The sequence below is a fragment of the Monopterus albus genome, unplaced genomic scaffold (assembly GCF_001952655.1).
Source record: "Monopterus albus unplaced genomic scaffold, M_albus_1.0 scaffold501.1, whole genome shotgun sequence".
NCBI lineage: Eukaryota > Metazoa > Chordata > Actinopteri > Synbranchiformes > Synbranchidae > Monopterus > Monopterus albus.
This window is the reverse complement of record NW_018128381.1, coordinates 185,008-202,210: the sequence shown is the minus strand read 5'-3', so window position 1 is coordinate 202,210 and position 17,203 is coordinate 185,008. Positions and strand designations below refer to the sequence as shown.

The 17,203-nt window shown below is 40.7% G+C and overlaps 1 protein-coding gene across 3 annotated transcripts in view; it reads left to right on the top strand.

Annotated features, from left to right (window-relative positions):
- The first annotated feature begins 7,935 nt into the window (after nt 1–7,935).
- Nucleotides 7,936–17,203, top strand: part of galnt14 (UDP-N-acetyl-alpha-D-galactosamine:polypeptide N-acetylgalactosaminyltransferase 14 (GalNAc-T14)) — a 132,671-nt gene continuing 123,403 nt past the window's right edge. The window contains exons 1-2 of one of the 3 annotated variants that reach the window (XM_020588080.1): nt 7,936–8,038; nt 12,813–12,887. In XM_020588080.1, the coding sequence (XP_020443736.1) occupies nt 12,825–12,887 (63 nt within the window). In that variant the 5' untranslated portion in view covers nt 7,936–8,038; nt 12,813–12,824. The remainder of the gene's footprint in view (nt 8,039–12,812; nt 12,888–17,203) is intronic. The other 2 variants (XM_020588081.1, XM_020588082.1) reach the window with 2 other exon arrangements.

The window sequence follows — 17,203 nt, the reverse complement described above, 5'->3', positions numbered from 1 at the left end:
AAAAAAACATGAAAACCACACTAATGGACAAGAGTCACTCATATGAATCCTCTGTGTAGCACATTCTTTCCCTCCCTCTTTTCAAATTACTGAGTGGTACTGTTCTTGATAAATAAAGGGAAATACGACTGAATTTTTGTATTCAAATGACGAGTTCTTCGCCAAAACGGCTTGTATTAGTTTCAAAAACAAGTTCATCACAGAGTGTCTACAGTTAGATGAGCACTAAACACATACATTACTTACTACCCTTTAAAATGGTTCTATAATTTTTTCTTTCGTGTTTACGGGTAGTATTAGGTGTCAATTTTCACATTGGGGAAATTATAATTCCGGGGCGTCACTTCTACTAGTCAGCGTTTATTAAATTGTAAAGAGGTGGGTTTGTCCCACAGTTAAAATCAGTGATGTCATATTGATACACAGCACAAGTTGAGGCTGAGAAAAGCTGGTTAACTTAGAGATGTTATGACCCAAAGGTTTGTAAGGTAACTGCAGCCAAATGTTGGTAAGTTTTGAATGTGGCTGGACTCTAAACTCACCACTGCTGCAAGGTAACCAACCACGCTTGGTTCACTCCAGTCCAGTATCACTATTAATTTTGTTCAGATAAATTTAAATGTATGATCAAATGCAGACTTAAGACCATGAATCTGTTGACACAGATTCAAACTGTTGCAGCTCTCCAGTGATGCCTCGGCTGGTTTTGGCTATAGAAATAACATGAATTCTCAAATTGAGTGGTTTTCCCTTTCCTCATAAGGTTTTGTTATGTCATTGTTTCTGACCTGTTCTTATGCAGTCTGACTGCTTGGACTTTGTGCTGTGCATAATGTTCAGTTACGCACCTCTCTTCCTTGTTTCCTAAAAGGAGTATTCTACCAAAATTGACTTTTTGTTGGTGATGTGGCAGAAGCTGACTTTTTTTTTCTTCAGATTTTTTTTGTTTTGTTTTGTTATTTGGGTGTATTAGCACACACATGCATTTTGCAATGTGTTTAATTCATTTGCAGGACTCTCCATTAAATGTACTTGCAGCATCATGTGGAGTGTAATGTGATGATGGTGAACTGTACAAGACTGTTTTTCAACTTGGAGAACTCAGAAACATGAAGTGGTAGATTTCCTTGAATAGCAGGAGAAGCAAAGCTTTTTTTTTTTTTTTTTTAACTTCATAAAAAAAATTTTTTCTTTGAACTTCATAAAAGTTTTTTTTTTTTTTTTTCTTTGAACTTCATAAAAGTTTATTCGGGTGAAGAGCCCTTTTAACCAGACACCACTTAACTACGTTAACATGTGCAAGTTGTTTGTTCTTCTCTCCCTTGCCCTTATCTTCTCCAATGAGAACACAGCGAAGGATAAAGGGAGCTTGGAGAAATGTTGTGACTGGTTCTGTTTTTGAAAATCCTGTTCCTTTTTTGAATGCTAATGAGAAATGGAAGAAATTGAATATCTTTCTGTACCTTTTAAAGAAAAAATATTTAACCTTATATCAGTTTGAGTTACTTACACCCTAGCATAGAGTGGCATATTTAGTTAGATGTATAAAAAGCAAGAACATAATTCTGTCTTATTTTCTCCTTTTAATTTTATCGTGTTCCATTTTCTGCTGAGGAAAATAAACTGGATTAGTGGATGCAGTGAGTGTTAATACGTTTGCTTCTTTTTCCCATATTAACGTTAGTTTGAAAAGGGGTTTTCTCTGGGGAAAAAAACATGAACAGAATGACATTAAAGTTCATTATTATTATTATTAGCAAAATGTCAAGCAAGTTTTAAACTGCCAGGGTCCTGTAGTGTTTTTTTTTTGTTTGTTTGTTTTTTCTGGAGTTGTTCCCATTTCACAATTCGCAGCATGCTATTTTTGGTAATATTTCATCTGCCAGAACAAGAGGAAGTAGACCTACAAGAGCTGCTATAGTTTACTAGCTAATTCTTAAAACATAGCAGAACTTGTTGAAATGATCATTAATGCAACTTGGAATGAGAGATCCTATTTGGAGTTGAGGCATAGAAAGAAAGAAATGATCATTTCAGTGGGTTTTGTGGCTGAATTACTTTTTAAATCACATTTTGATGATTAACAAAGTGGCAATTTGCATCATTTGCCCTTAAAGCTATACTTTTCCTAATAAACTTGATAAAGAGAAATACTAAGATATTAAATGTCAAGAGCAAGCAAGTGGACATGGAGTTTGTTGTGTAATCAGCTGTGTCCTCCAGAACAATGCCTTAACCTCTAGAGTCCCTGCGTCCTCATTTTGAATTCTGACTTTAAGGGCAGTAACTTTGTCTACAGAACCATTCCGGTACAGAACCGAGGAAGCCATCTGTACCTGATATCTTCTACTGGGTTAGAAGTGGTTGAGGTGATTAAAGATCATGTTTTAACATCTACGTCCCCACGTTGACGGAACACCGGATGTTTTGTATTTCAACACAATTGAAAGCTCCAGAGCAAGCTAGTACGGAAGAGGATTAGGGCCACTGCATAAAATTTATTTGAATTCTGACTTTAATTTCAGAATTCGGACCTTTGTTCCTCAGAATTTTGCGTTTAAAGTCAGAATCCAAATAAATCTTAGGCAGTGAACACTCTTCTTTGAGCTATTGAGCAAATACTGAGCTAGAAATGTTGTTTCAACCAGGTAAATGAACCGTTTGCACAGGATTAACCTCATTGGTTGAGGTAGCGGAAAGGGGCGGGGCCAGGAGTAAAGTAACAGGGTAGTTAGCTAGAGGCAGGTTCAGACTGGTTACGATTTTTTTCCCTTCCTTTATTGAACATCATATTTACAGACATACAAGGCAGTAACTTTGTCTACAGAACCCACAAAGTTCTGAGCAACAAATCATACACACTGAACAAAACAAAGGACAAGGATGTTACACACAAGGAATTTGTTTCCGGTACAGAACCGAGGAAGCCATCTGCAGTGCCAACTCAACCGATGGCTCTAACCATCGGGAGTAACGGAGGGTTTAATGTCTTGCAAGGACACTTCGACATGTGGACTGCAGGAGTCGAGATTCGAACCTTCAACCTCCTGGCTCGGAGACGACTGTTCTAACCACTCAATAAATCAAATTGTCTGACTGCAGATAAAAGATTTCGGGCTCCTTTACCACTCATGCAGCCCAGGGATTTCTTAAATGCAGATATTTCAGGCCTCAACGATGGTTACGATAATGTGCGCAAACCTGGTTTTTAACCCTTGTGCCCTCCTTAAATGTACTATGTTCTTGACGCATTTGTGGCAAAAATGTACACGTACAAAAATATGAATATTAATTTTTCATATTTCAAAATGTTTTCAGTTTTTTTCATAAATCTCTTAAACAATGTCTGACTTGCTCAGAACTACCAAACATTCAATAATTCTCAGGATTTAAAATTTTAAATGCCAGTTATTAATTTGAATTAGGAATTATTTATTACCAAAAAACCCACCAGAAATGAATGATTTTCCATATAATAAATAGTAGGAGGATGGGGTTTTGGTGGTGAGTAGAGTCTTGGATATGTCAAAGATTAGCAACAAAATTGATTTGATTGCTTTAGTATTTTTTTATGTAGTGCCAGATACTCCCTCCTGACACATTCGTGGCCAAAAATGCCCCATTGACTTCCATTGAAAGCACTTTTTTTTTATCTCACTCTCATTACAGTATAAAACCATAAAACCATGCATTCTGTAACATCGGCATTTCATTTTGAAGAAAAGTAGTGATATTTGATATTTTTACTGTATTTCACCAGATTCGACCTTTTCCCATTGTAGGCCGATACATGAAATTGTTGTATTTTTGCCATATTATGGAGCCATGTGACTACCAGAGGGCCCCAAGAGTTTTGTGTGTGTGTGTGTGTAAGCATGAACTGATAATTTCAGGGTTGAAAAAAGGGTGTGTTTTGAGGGTGTGGGTGGGTTTTGAGGGATTGTTCAATGTGTCTTTGAAGAGGTGCTTGAGTAAAAACATGGCCTCCTGCCTTTGCTGTACTTAAAAACAAAATCAATAACAACTATTAGTGTGTATATGCACCTGACTGCCTTCACAGCCAAAGATAAACATGCAGCTTGGTTGAGGCATCATTTCATTAGTAGAGAAGGACAAAGACCTGGACCAAAGAGAAGTAGCAAAAATGAAGAGAACAAAGGACACCTTCAAATGAATCCTGCAGCTCACGGTGTGCTTACAGATTCACACACACACTCTCTCTCTCTCTCACTCACCCACCCACACCCACATACACACACACACACACACACACACAAAACTCTTGGGGCCCCCTGGTAGTCACATGGCTCCATAATATGGCAAAAATACAACAATTTCATGTATCGGCCTACAATGGGAAAAGGTCGAATCTGGTGAAATACGGTAAAAACATCAAATATCACTACTTTTCTTCAAAATGAAATGCTGACATTACAGAATGCATGGTTTTATACTGTAATGGGAGTGAGATTTAAAAAATGTGGTTTCAATGGAAGATAATTGGGGCACGTTTGGCCACGAATGTGTCAGGAGCAAGCAGTCTGTTATTTCAATTCGGGAGACTTTACGCACTATTCGAAAACAGATAAGCTTGCTGCTAATCCTTTAGACACACCGTTAAAAAAAGCTTCAGTTAGCTACTTTAATTGTTTTACATAGCCTCCTTGTAGTGTTATGTTAAGAGAAGCCAGATGCAAGTATTGTATAGCTCCTTTTAAATTTGGCACAGATGTCCATTTGGAGTCAAGGATGAACTGATTAGATTTTGTTGGTCAAAAGTCAGGGTCACATCTGTCCCATTCCCATGAATGTGGCTGGTTGGCTGAGCCATAAAATCACAAAGCTGTATTTCTAGTTTCTGCCTCAGCTCCTTATATTTACAGTACCAACGATGTGAACAAGTAATGTTATTCACAAAATCAAGTGACTCACCACGGCTCAGACTGGAGGTGTTGTAGTAATGAGATTCAGTGCTGAGCCACTGCACTGTTTGGCTTGTGTGCATTTTTGTAATTTTTACTTAAAACAGTACAACTTGAACTCTGTTGAGCTCCATTTGAGTGGGAGTTTTCTGTGTGCGGTGGAGATGCTGAGATCTATATCTGTGTTTTGTGTCCGCTTTAATTCAGCGCTCTTCATAAACATGGAGGGAACGTGAGCTTTTTAGAAATGTGTGGCTGAGTTTGATTATGACTCCACATATTGAACATTATGAGCAGACACAGGACAGTTATTCTGCACAAACACTAGATGGCGCACTAAGACAGTAAAGACGTGGTTCCCCTCGGGTTCATCCCTCTCAAGTAATAAAGATCATTTATTTTTGTTCCATGTTTTATTAACAACTCTAAGATGCAGCCATGTGCTCAGTGGTGTGCCTGATAATTTATTCACATAAAATGTGTGACAACTGACAGCTTTCTTCTTGTCAACTATTCATGTGACTGTTCTCTCCCCTTCTCACCCCATTTCTTTCTTGTTTTTCCCACTTTGTCTTTCCTCTTTCTTTCTCACTGCCTATCTTCTTTCTGTCTTTCTTCCCTGTTGTCCTCACATCTTATCTGCCTCTCCTGATTATTGTTCCGTTCTTCCCGTCGTCTGCATCAGCGTCATCTGGTTTTGCTTTTCTCTCCATTTTCATATCTTCTTATTCTGTCAGTCTACACACTGTGAAGGGTCATTAATTGTAGTACAGACGCAAGAAGGGTTCGTTTTTTTCTGGTACCCATGGGTAGAAAACCAGCCAAGACCCAGGCTTTTTTGATCCACAGCCCCAACAGTAATCTAATACTAATACCAACACTGGGTAAAAACAACCCTTGGCTACTGGTTAAACTATTACATCTGTGCTATATTGACCCACACGAGGTCCATGATGTTTAGTGGGTATTCATCCCATATGTCCTTTTCCCCCTCTGTAGTTATTCTTAAATGTGTTTAAGCTGATGCCAAAATGACCCTTGTATTGGACTTTGTAATGTGTTACTATGGTTGTTTATGGCTTATGTTCATTTAGATTAGTTTACAACTCAGTGCTGATCCAGTCTTCTCTATCCTAGTGAGCCACCCTCTGTTATGAGCTGTTCTGCTGTGCTTTTATAGGTTCTTATTTTAGTGATTAGGCAGTATTTCACTTTACTGTCTGATTATTTTCTTCACACTTTAAAATCACTGAGTTAAAACTGACCAGGGTTTGTGGGTTATTAATATAACAATGACACAATAATAAAATCCATGGGTACAAGACTGTGTTTTTTATGTTTTGATCCAGTGACCAGTAATACACAACATCAACACTGGTGTTATAACTGGGTGCTGTTATTGACCCACACTGGCCCAGTGTTTAACCCTCAGTGTGTTGTTGAATCATTTTGCCCAAAAAATATCTGAAATGGGTAAGATTCCGATTAACATCGGGTGTTTTGTGTGTCCAAAAGTATAACGAGGAAGCAAACAAGGAAGCGGCAGTAATGCAACACCAACCAGTGTGTCTGATTAATCCTCTATCGATCAGCCAGCTGACTGTGTGGTGTTGTCCTCGCCTGTCCGCGCTCCTGCTCTGTCGGACTCCAGTAGTTGTGGGTGTCGGCAGGTGGAGCTCCATGCTCCCGCATTCAAACCTGCAGGAGCGGCCAGGACTCACTCGGCTAAACGCACTTATTCACACACGTGCACGCACATACGGCTGTCAGGCGTGTCAGAGAAGCGCGCGAGCTTCTGTGAGTTGAGAGAAAGGGAGCGCGAGCGGGAGCGCGTGCTCCTGTAGTCGGTATTACACCGCCAGTGGGAGCGGACAGACTAGTTTTGTGTTAGTTAGTGCGGGCTGGCTGCTTAGTGCGCTCTTGTATTTGTTTTCTTGCATGTGTAAAATGGAATTCTGACAGCATCCCGGCTGCGGGCGCCGCCGGCTCCTCCTGACCGGAAAATGAAGCGTCTCTGTCGCGGAGCTCGGTACCGGAGGAGGCGGAAGAAGAGTAACAGGAGGCGGGGAGACAGCGTACAACCAGGTGAAGTACAGACACCACCACCTCTGATATTTTGCGTGTGCGCGGCATAAATTGAGTGTGTGTCAAAAGAAAAATACAAGTCCCTGTCGGACACGTCTGTGGAGTTAGCAGTCACACTGTAAGCTCCAGTAAAACCACCACGACCTCTATACTATATTAATTTAAACGTATAGTTCGGCTGTGATATTTGTTCACTTTTTCATCAGTCGTGGAATAAATGTGCACTGTCAGTGTGGACAAACACATAACTCTAGTGAATAGTGTATGAAATCTGACTAGAGAAAAAACAAACCAATCAGAAGAAGAATGTTCTAAGTGAAGTTCAGTGTTGTACAAGTTAATGTAACTGTGTTTAATGGTGGTAATTAGCACAGATAATGGGCAGACTGGACTTGTTGAATTGGCACTAATTAGAAGCCTAAACGATGGTGGTGGTTTCCAGTTTCCAGAGGTTTTGTTAGTAGTTTTAAGGTGGGTTGTGAGTGAAGTAGCTTCCACCAGGTGGATTCAGAGGAGGAAAAAGCACACAACTTTCTCTGAAATGTAAAGTAGCTGAGATAATTAGTCCACATTTGAAGCACCAATGTGCCCAAAATAGGCTATAACCAAAAGTAAAACAGTACTTTGTGTAGTGTTTCTGTCACCTTCCAGTTTAAGATAAAGGAACTCTGCTGTGCTTTAAATTCAAAATGATAATGTCTGTAGTTATAATTTTTGGCATCTTAACCTCCTTTGCTATCATAAGATATTCCAATTTAATCTCATGGCGGTGGCTCTATAGACAGCGATGTAATATGCAGCTAGTTAGATTAAATTTCCTATGATAACACCAGTCCCATCCCCAAAATACCCCAATAATATACCCATAAGTCCACAGGAGGGGCTCTTGCCGTTGTATTAATTCATTATCAGGTTGCTGTGGCTCCTTTGAAGATAATTAGGTTCATTTTCGACCGACTTGGTGTCTGTGCACAGTGTGCGCTGCAGGATGGCTGTTGCGCAAAAGACCAGCTGCATGCTAGCTGTGGGTGGTGAGCTGAATTCTATTGATTCCTTCTCTCTTACCTTGTTTTATTGACCTACCAGAACATGCACACACAAGCTAGAAGTCCTAGAATAGCACACGTTTTGGTGAAACATTTAATACTGTGATATTGAAGGACATAAAATATTATAAAGTAGTTTAATTTACATTTCAGACACTAATGCATATTAAAGCACTCTATGGCCTTATAGGAATATTGGCTGAATATAATGGGAATCCATAAAAATAGTCTTTGTTGTAGACATTATTCTGTATAGGAATGTTACTGTCTGCTGCTGGAATGTTAAAGGTGCGTTGTTGTAAAGTGTGTGTGTGTCTTCACACTTACAGCACAGTGAAGGTGAAGTCCTGTGAGGGTTAACACTGTGTTCAGCTGCCACTTATTTGAGTAATTAGATTTATTGCTGTATTTGTCACTCTACACTATTGGCAACGTCCAGTTCAGTTCAGTTAATGTCATGAATTTAATGAATAATTCGAAGACTGCAAGGCAAAAGATTTTTAGATGACAGAGCACACACAATGTGTGTGTGTGTGTGTGTGTGTGTGTGTGTGTGAGGGCCGCTACATATTCAGCTCACACCCAGACTCCGTAATATGTGTCAAAATGTAAAGACAAAAGAAATACACACAGTAAATGCCACATAGTGCTGCATATAAACTCTAGTAGCTCTCCACTCAGGTCTGTGTCTGAGAATTTTAAGGTATCTTGTTGAATCACAGGTTTATTAGTTCTTTTGATCGATAGCATGCTGTGACCTTTGACCTCCCCGAGGTCCGTGTTAATGATTACTTGTAATGCAGATGGTCTGGGAACTGTAACGTGCTTTGGTCTTCCTCTCACTGTGTGCCATTCTGGATCAGTTAAATGGCTAAAAGGTAAAATGCTAATGCTCAGCAGCCACTGAATGAAAGCTTTCAGAGAGGTCTGAGTAAACGGCATAAACACATATTACAGTAAGACCACCTGCAGTCAAAAGCATGTGCAATTCTGCAGCAGTTTGACTTCATGTACAATTTGTTAAATTGCTGTGATGTTGGCCGCCATTGGTTCAGACTGATATATTTCAACAGCTGTTGGATGGATTGAGGTGAAAGTTTGTGCAGACATTTGTGATCCACTACTGAGTTCCCTTTTTCTGTAGTGACACCAGCAGGTCAAAATTCTGCAGTGAGGTATTGCAACACCTACCAGATGGACTGGCATGTTTTGTACAGATTTGGTTCCTTTCACAATCCCAATGACTTTGTTGATCCCCTTTTTTGGTGCCAAATTGAGATTGTTTGTTGTTTTGAGTAAAATGCCTCAACAACTATTGTATTGTCTTCCATAAAATGTGGCACACATCTTCCTGCCCCCCTCAGGAGGAATTGTAATAACAGGAGTGATCGGTTTGTATCCATTGCCATTCTCAGGTCCACACTTGAATTTATCAGATACGATCAAAAACATACCATCATCATGCTAGGTAGCAAATGTTAGCATGCTGACACATGATGGTGAAGATAGTAGACATTACACCAGCTAAAATTACTCTCAGCATATTAGGATAGTGATGTTAGAATTTAGGTGATGTGTTCGGGCAGCGTGCAGAAGTATGAACCTCTGGTGTGGCCTTCAGTGGACGGGTGAGGAATGACAGGAGTCAGGTGATCCGGAGACCTAAGGGAGAGTTGCTGCCTCCCAGAGCAGCACGGTGGAGCAGTGGGCAACTGTCTCACCATAAAAAGACATTTCTGGGTTGGACCCTGGCGGCTGACTGGGGTGGTTCTGTGTGGAGCTTGCAGCTTCCTCCCACAGTCCACAGACAGGTTAAGTTGGGTTGATTATCGAGTCTAAATTGACTGTAGGAGTGAATGATTGTCTGTTTGTCAGCCCTGTGATAGGTTTGCAACCTGTCCAGGGTGTACCCTGTCCCTCACCCAGTGTCGGATGGGGCTGGCTCCAGCCCCCCGTGAACCTCCGCAGGATGAGTGGTTTAGACAGTGGATGGATGGACGGGCGCTGCCTCCTACTCAGCTTCAATGAGAAGTGACAAATGCCTCGACAGGGCACAGAGCACAAGATCAAGCAGTGAGATCACAGCCAGGTTAAAGTGACCTTTACAATTATCAGTTCCTGGTTGTTTTAGGAAGGAATGTGAAACATATAAAAGTTGTTTTATAAATGATTGCAGTTTTGGAAACACTCAGCATAATGAGATACAGTATCTGTAAAACAGAGAATCTAGTCAGTAAAGTACAATAGTTATCTGACAGCAAAGCTCTTAAAATATCAGCAGTTCTCAAAGAAGAGCCACACTTGGTCTTAATTTTGAGAGTAGGAGGTGTTTTTCAAATGGTGGATAATTCAGGCACTGAAGCGTGATCTGGTGTTGCTCTCACTGTAAGATGACCTGGGCAGGATTCTCAACTAAGTGCCTCAATATGAAATTGTAAATGTAATTAAACTACTTCATTTGGAGGGATAGAAACAGCTGCAACCACTTAGCTGAGCAGAAGAAGTAAAAAGGACCATCTCCTCTTGTGGGGACTTGCTTTGTCAGATGCGAGTCTGTTGGGTAATAAGAGAATCTGTACATCCAGAAGGATAGTATGTGTGTGTGTGTGTGTGTGTGTGTGTGTGTGTGTGTGTGTGTATCATTTTCAAGTCAGGGTACACATGCTGTAACATACCTCAGCTAATACCTTTGCCAGATACAGACTTGCCAACATAATCCTACAGTTTTTCACACCCAGCGTAAAATTGTAGGATCTGTCAGTAGGTACAGGCTGCTGTGTATCATCATTAGCACACACAGCTTGTTCCTATCATAAAAAGGAAGTGTAAATTAGGCCCTTTCTGCTGCAGTGCTATATTACTTGAGCACAAGTTAAAACGGGAGCTTCACTGAACTACAGTCTTAATTGCAGAAAAAACATTTGAGCCAAAATCACCAGTTTCTCTAAACACAGGGTGGGATCTGCTGAGCTGAAATGTTCCAGGAAGTGGCCAGGGGCCAACACATGGCACTTTGTGGACCAATTTGTCTTAATCTTAATGTCACGGTAATGCTGTTTTAAAAGTGTGTAAATGTAGGGTTTTTATCAAGACACCAGCTTGTGTTCCTACAAATACTCATACTCGCATGTAATCAGGTGTTGTTTACCTGGGCTCTTACCCAGTAAGCACATTGTTAATGTACATGTGGATGTAGTCTGTGGTTGTATTGGACAGTTTGTAGGTGAGAATGTTTTTGGGTGTGTAAATGTGAGGGAGGGTGTAGCTCAAACACTCACTAGATAAGCCCCCATTATCTTAAAAGCAAACAGCAGGTAGGTGGTGTTTCTCTGAAACGTCCTGTGTACATACCGGCTGCATGCTTCTCTGTACTATAACAATCTTCCTCCTCAGCTCTGAATATATGCGGCGTATCTTTGTGCCAGTATAAGCCGGCACTGAGGATGTGAGCTAGTTTTGTCAGCAATGCTCAGGGCACTGTGTACTATTCAAATGCTAATGCAGAATTCCCAGTTCTCACAGGATTAGCTTACCTAGCACAACTACTTCCTGTACATGGAATGGTACTTGTGTAGTGTTTGCACATACACGCACATACCTGCACAAACACATATATATTCAGGATCACAGCCTCATTTACATGGGCACACAAGAAAGATGGTATTTTTTGCACAGAGGCAGGAGCACACATGCGCACACATTGAGAAAGCCTTTGAAGCGGCGTGGTTGAAGCCTGTGTCCTCAGGCAGGTTGGCAGGGGGCCTTTATGGAGTTTCTGCCTTCAGAAGTCCAGACATGAGGGGAAACAATCTGCTGGTTTACTGAATACTGAAGGACACTCTCTGCCTCTCTGTCCCCCCCCAGGTGTTTGATCAGATTTCAAGCAGGATGTGCTGGATGATGGACCAGGCAGGATCAATTACTGTGGATATCAATAAATGCATAGAATTACAGTTGGTTTATAAAAGAATCTGCCTTTAATTGAGAATGACATTGTCACGGAAACATCCATTTTGCTCTGGTGCTTCATGTGACACGTGAGTTGACCAGTGTCAGTGCTATTGCAAACGCACCCAGACGGACTGCTGGCTTGTTGTATTGGGTTGTGTGTTTTGTTGGTTTGTTCTACCACAGCGCAGCTCCTCAGACTCACTCATACATTTAAAAATCAGCCCAAAAGGCACCTATCCATCCATCTCTCCATCCATCTTTCGATTATCCAAGATGGGATTGTGGTGGCAGCAGGTTCAGCTCGGTAGTCCAGACGTCCCTGTCCTCAGCAACATTTTCCATCTCCTCTGGTGGGATTCCCAGGCCAGATGTGTTATGTAATCTCTCCAGCGTGTTCTGGGTCTGCCCCGGGGTCTGCTACCAGTATATTTTATGCATATCACATGTTGGTGCAAAAAAAAAAATTGCATCAGTAAATTGGCACAATCACAAGTTGATGTATTATTTATATGTCACTAATGTTATTAATTATAAATAGAAATGTTTTGTTGGAGCTTTGAAAGGTTGCAGTTTTGACCTGATTTAAATGTGCAATCAGATGAACTGGTGGTTTCAGTCTGCAGGTGGGACTCAGCCGAGACCCAGGGGACTGACATAAACCTTTAGAGAGATTATACCAAAGTAAAAGTTACAGCTTGAATTGGCCCTATTTTAATACTTCATTCTCTCGTTTTAAAAACTGTAATCATTTTCATTTTATGTAACTTTATTTCAACTTTCTTAGTTTCTCTCTGTTTCTTTTATGGAGGAAACAAGATCGATGCTCCCGTCACTGTGGTCGCCTTGTGTATCACCAGGCCCAATCGTTTCACAGTGGCACGAGGCAAGCACACACACACGGTGCCCTACACAGCACTGTGCTTTCTCTCTCTCTCTCTCACACACACACACACACACACACACACACTGCATGCACAGACACAGTTGAAATTATTCATTTCGCTGTCATGTGAAATGCAGTTATTGTTCCTTTCTTCTTCCCACTCCCTGTTGGTAGGTATTCACATGGACAAGAGGAGAGGGAAATGAGTTTTCACAGCAGCTATAACCAGCTCCCAGGGAGGGAATAATAATACTAATAATGTTCTATATGAGGCTCTCTGTTCAGAAGATCCCGCAGGTTGGCTGACGAGCCTCTGGCACCGGGGCCTCATTTGTGAAACACTCGAACCGCAGGGTAAATGAACCTGACTGTGTTTCAACAGCTGCTGATAAATCTCAAAAGTCACCTGCCAGTTTTACTCTTTTACCAGCCAGAGTACACTGGTGTGGTGAAATGCAAAAGACCACCTGCCATGTTGAGTAATTCAACAGCTAAATTTCAGTGTCACGGGTTTATTATTTATTTATTTGAATGTGAAAACTGGTGTTGACAGCAGAGTTGAAATTGCACCAGTCCATAATAAAAAGGTTAAAGGGAGATACAAAACAGACCGAAGACTGTGCATTATTTTATTTTATTTTTTTCTTTTAATTTGAACAGAAAACATGTATTTCACTCCATTTATCACCGCCTCTTTAATGTTTGAGCCCTTGACAGGCCATATTTGTGTTAAGGCATTGCCTTTTTATTCTGGCAAGATTTCATATCAGTCTTCTTTGTCCTAATGAGAATGGTGCAGCTATTTTCTTAGAGCCTTTTTACCTTCTGCACAGTATAAACTGTTGGTGCTGTAATTCAAAGCCATTGTTTGCAGAGTTAATTTAGTTTTAATGCATCCTGAACACTTCTTGCAGCTGCTTCACAGTAAAATCATTGGAGCAGTTTGGTGCACATTAGCTTCCTAGTTCTGTATGAACTGCATTCACAATGTTGTTCCTGCTGTACAACTGAATCGATAGAAGTGAAACACTGCCAGGAATCGAACCAGCGAAGTGTTGCTGTGAGGATTTTACTGTGAAGCAGATGCAGGAAATGCTGACTTACCCACAAGAGAAGACCAATTCTGCCAGATAAAATTTGGTTTATTTTGGTACTGTTAAAGCACAGCAAAGGCGAATGGACCAAGAAAGGGTAAAGACAATGTGCTTATTACCTTGAAATGTAAAATCTTGGACATGTTACAACTACATTGCATTGGCACTGTAATTGATTACACCTGTGCTTTTCCTGCTGTGACGTGAGGCAGTCCTCCTCATCTTGTAAGGTTGAAGTTTACTACTGAACCAGGAAGTTTGGTGCAATGCTTGTAGCTGATAGAGTGGAAATGACAGTTTCAAGGATTCTGGATGACTGTCAAACAGTGTATCAGGTTAATGATGAATGTATCCATATAACTTTTATTTATCAGTCATCATTTTGGTAAACATTGATCCAGAACTGGAGTTTACATCTGGCTTCTGCTTTTTGTGTCCTGTGTAGATAATGTGAAGTTGACAGCACGCTGTGTTGAATTTTGGGTAAATGTGCCATGTTTGGAGCATCATGCTCATTATCCGTAATAAAGATATATATATATACTAGATACATCTATAAGTTAAGGAAAAACAAACTATCCCATGCAGCTACATACAGTAGCAGATACTTCAACTACGTCCATTTTAATGTTCATCTTGACCACAGACAGGACAGAAATTGATTCATCTGCAGTGTTTGTGTCATCTGCAGACACCTGCTAGCTAGTATTAGCTCCCAAACTGATCAGGTGCAGAGTTATTTCTAGGTCTCCAAGTGAGCTACAGTCATAAGGTTATCCATTCTGATTTACCGCAGTCAGTAAAGCGAGATCTAAATCATTTAAGAAACTTTTTAGCCAAACAAAACAAGAAGTGCAGGTAAATACAGTGCGTACCTCCAAAAATGGTGCCCCCGTCCCAACATTCAGCACTGCGTGACGTACCTTCACATTCTCTGTTGGTTTTTTTATTGGTAAATTTCAGTGACTGATGGCCACACGGTAAACTTGACTTGGTCCTTGGTTGTTTGCTAATGCTATGCATTGATGCGTGTCACTTGAATGCTGCATGATCATTTTGATGTGCTTCTTCCCTTTAGTTTTCTACCTCAGAAAGTATGTGCCTTCTCAAATTTCTGTTTATATTCAAAACCATTTCTTCCAGAATGCTTTTCAGTTTATTTAGTTTAGGAGACAGTAGAGAGAAGCATTACTGTTGGAACCAAATGCAACAGGTGTAGAGCAGAGGATGCAAGGCATGTCACTGAGGTTCATTTAAAGACTTCATTTTAGGTATTTGAATGTTGTAGAAGCACCCAGCAGTCGGATGGTTTGAGGTCAAAGGTTACCGTCGTGCTGGCAGAGAGGTGCTCATTGAGGAAATGATACTGTAAGTGGGACACCAACTTCACTGATTTCTTGTTTTGCTCCTCTGTGGCTTTCAGCTAGATGAAGGGTTGCTCTCGTATTATACACAGACAGGCAATTTGCAATCACTCTGCCATTCCTGCATTAAGAAACATGTTTCTCAAAAACACACAAGATAGTGTGTTTTGCATTTCCCCCCCCCTCATCCCTTCCTTCTTTATAAATGATTCAGAAAAAAAACTGCAGGAATCAGCATAAATGGGATTTTTATAGTTGAGGATGCAGCATAATCAAGCATCTTTGACTGCGAAATTATCCGTATATACTGTGTGTGCGTACACACACAGAAACAGCCATGGAAAGGCTGAAAGCAGCTGATAATTCCTGCTTTAAGGATCCTGTCATCCTGGATTAGGAGGGGCAGTGTCAGTAAACTGTACCTGCTGAAATTACACCGGCATACAGTATTTTTAATTTATGGTACATTGATATGAGTCTCGTGCTTGTCAGCTTCTATGCTGGGTTGTAAGTGTGTGTTACACATGCACACACATGCACTGACTGAAAGTAAGTGACAGCCATCATAGGAAATGAACTGTCAGTGAGAGGACAGTGGAACGGGCTAAGTGACTGGATTTGTTTTTTTTTTAAGCAGAATGTAGACCACAAACCTGGTTTCTGTTTAGGGATGTAGAGCAACTAGGAAAACACAGCAGCTGAAAAATATAATGGCATGAGAGAATAAGTTTGTGACAGGGTTTTAACAAAGCACAGGTGCATAATAGAAGGATCATGATGTGTGGTGGGGCATCCTTGTATCCAGAGCAGTTGATCCAAATCTAAAACTTAGACCAAAATCTAAATGTGAAATTAAAATAAAAGATAAGTTTTTTTTCTCACAGCTGAGGAATAACCCACCGATTGGGAGGAGTGGGGGCCCTGTTTAGATGTAGCACTGTGTTTTTTACTGTACCTTTTGCTGGCTGCTGCTCTTGGCAACTTTGTGCATAGATCACATTCTTAACCCAGAACTGAGGTTTGAGCCAGCAGGAGAGAGGGTGCAGCCAAGTCTTTGACTTTCGTATTGGTTTCCTGATGTAATAACTAACCTCTTGGCCTGAGGTCTTAATATACACCTGCAAACTGGTCAGAAACAAGAGCATTATAACAATTAAAATATTCCTGTCTTGGTTTAAAAATGGACACCACATCTGCTGTCCACGTGGACACCACATCTGCTGTCCTGCCTTCAGATTTCCGCTAGTTTTGTGAATGTCAGCACAGACAATGATAGTGTGTGTGGGAGGCAGAGGGAATGAGTGTATGAATAGGGCTGTCATTGTCTACCACCATTTGTCTGAGTGTGTGTGTGTGTGTGTGTGTGTGTGCTGGTGTGAAAATTGTAATTCTTACCTTGATACATGTAGGATTGAGCCATCAATCTAGTTTTAGAGAACGTAGGGTAAAATAAGGATAAAGAGAACGGGGGAGAAAGATAAGAGAGAGAGAGGCAGAGGTGAACCAAAGAGGAAAGTAAAAGACGGAGAGACAAGTGAGACTGAGCACAAAACCACAGAGAAAAAAGAGACTATAGTGACAGAAATGTAGAGAGAAAAGAGTGTGAGATTAAGAGTATAAAAAAATGATGAAGAATAGGAGAGATGGCACGAAAGGAGAGTGTGATGCAACATGAGAATGAAAAAGAGACAAAAAAATGAGAGGAACATATGGAAATGCAGAGATGGTGGGAGGAAAAGAGAGGTAGATAGCAACAACACGTCCAAGGACAACAACAGTAAGACAACAGGGAGCGAATGAACTGGTTTCAAAGCGGAGTACAAGCTGCTTTCACTGTCACCAGTCATTTGTGCTTAAT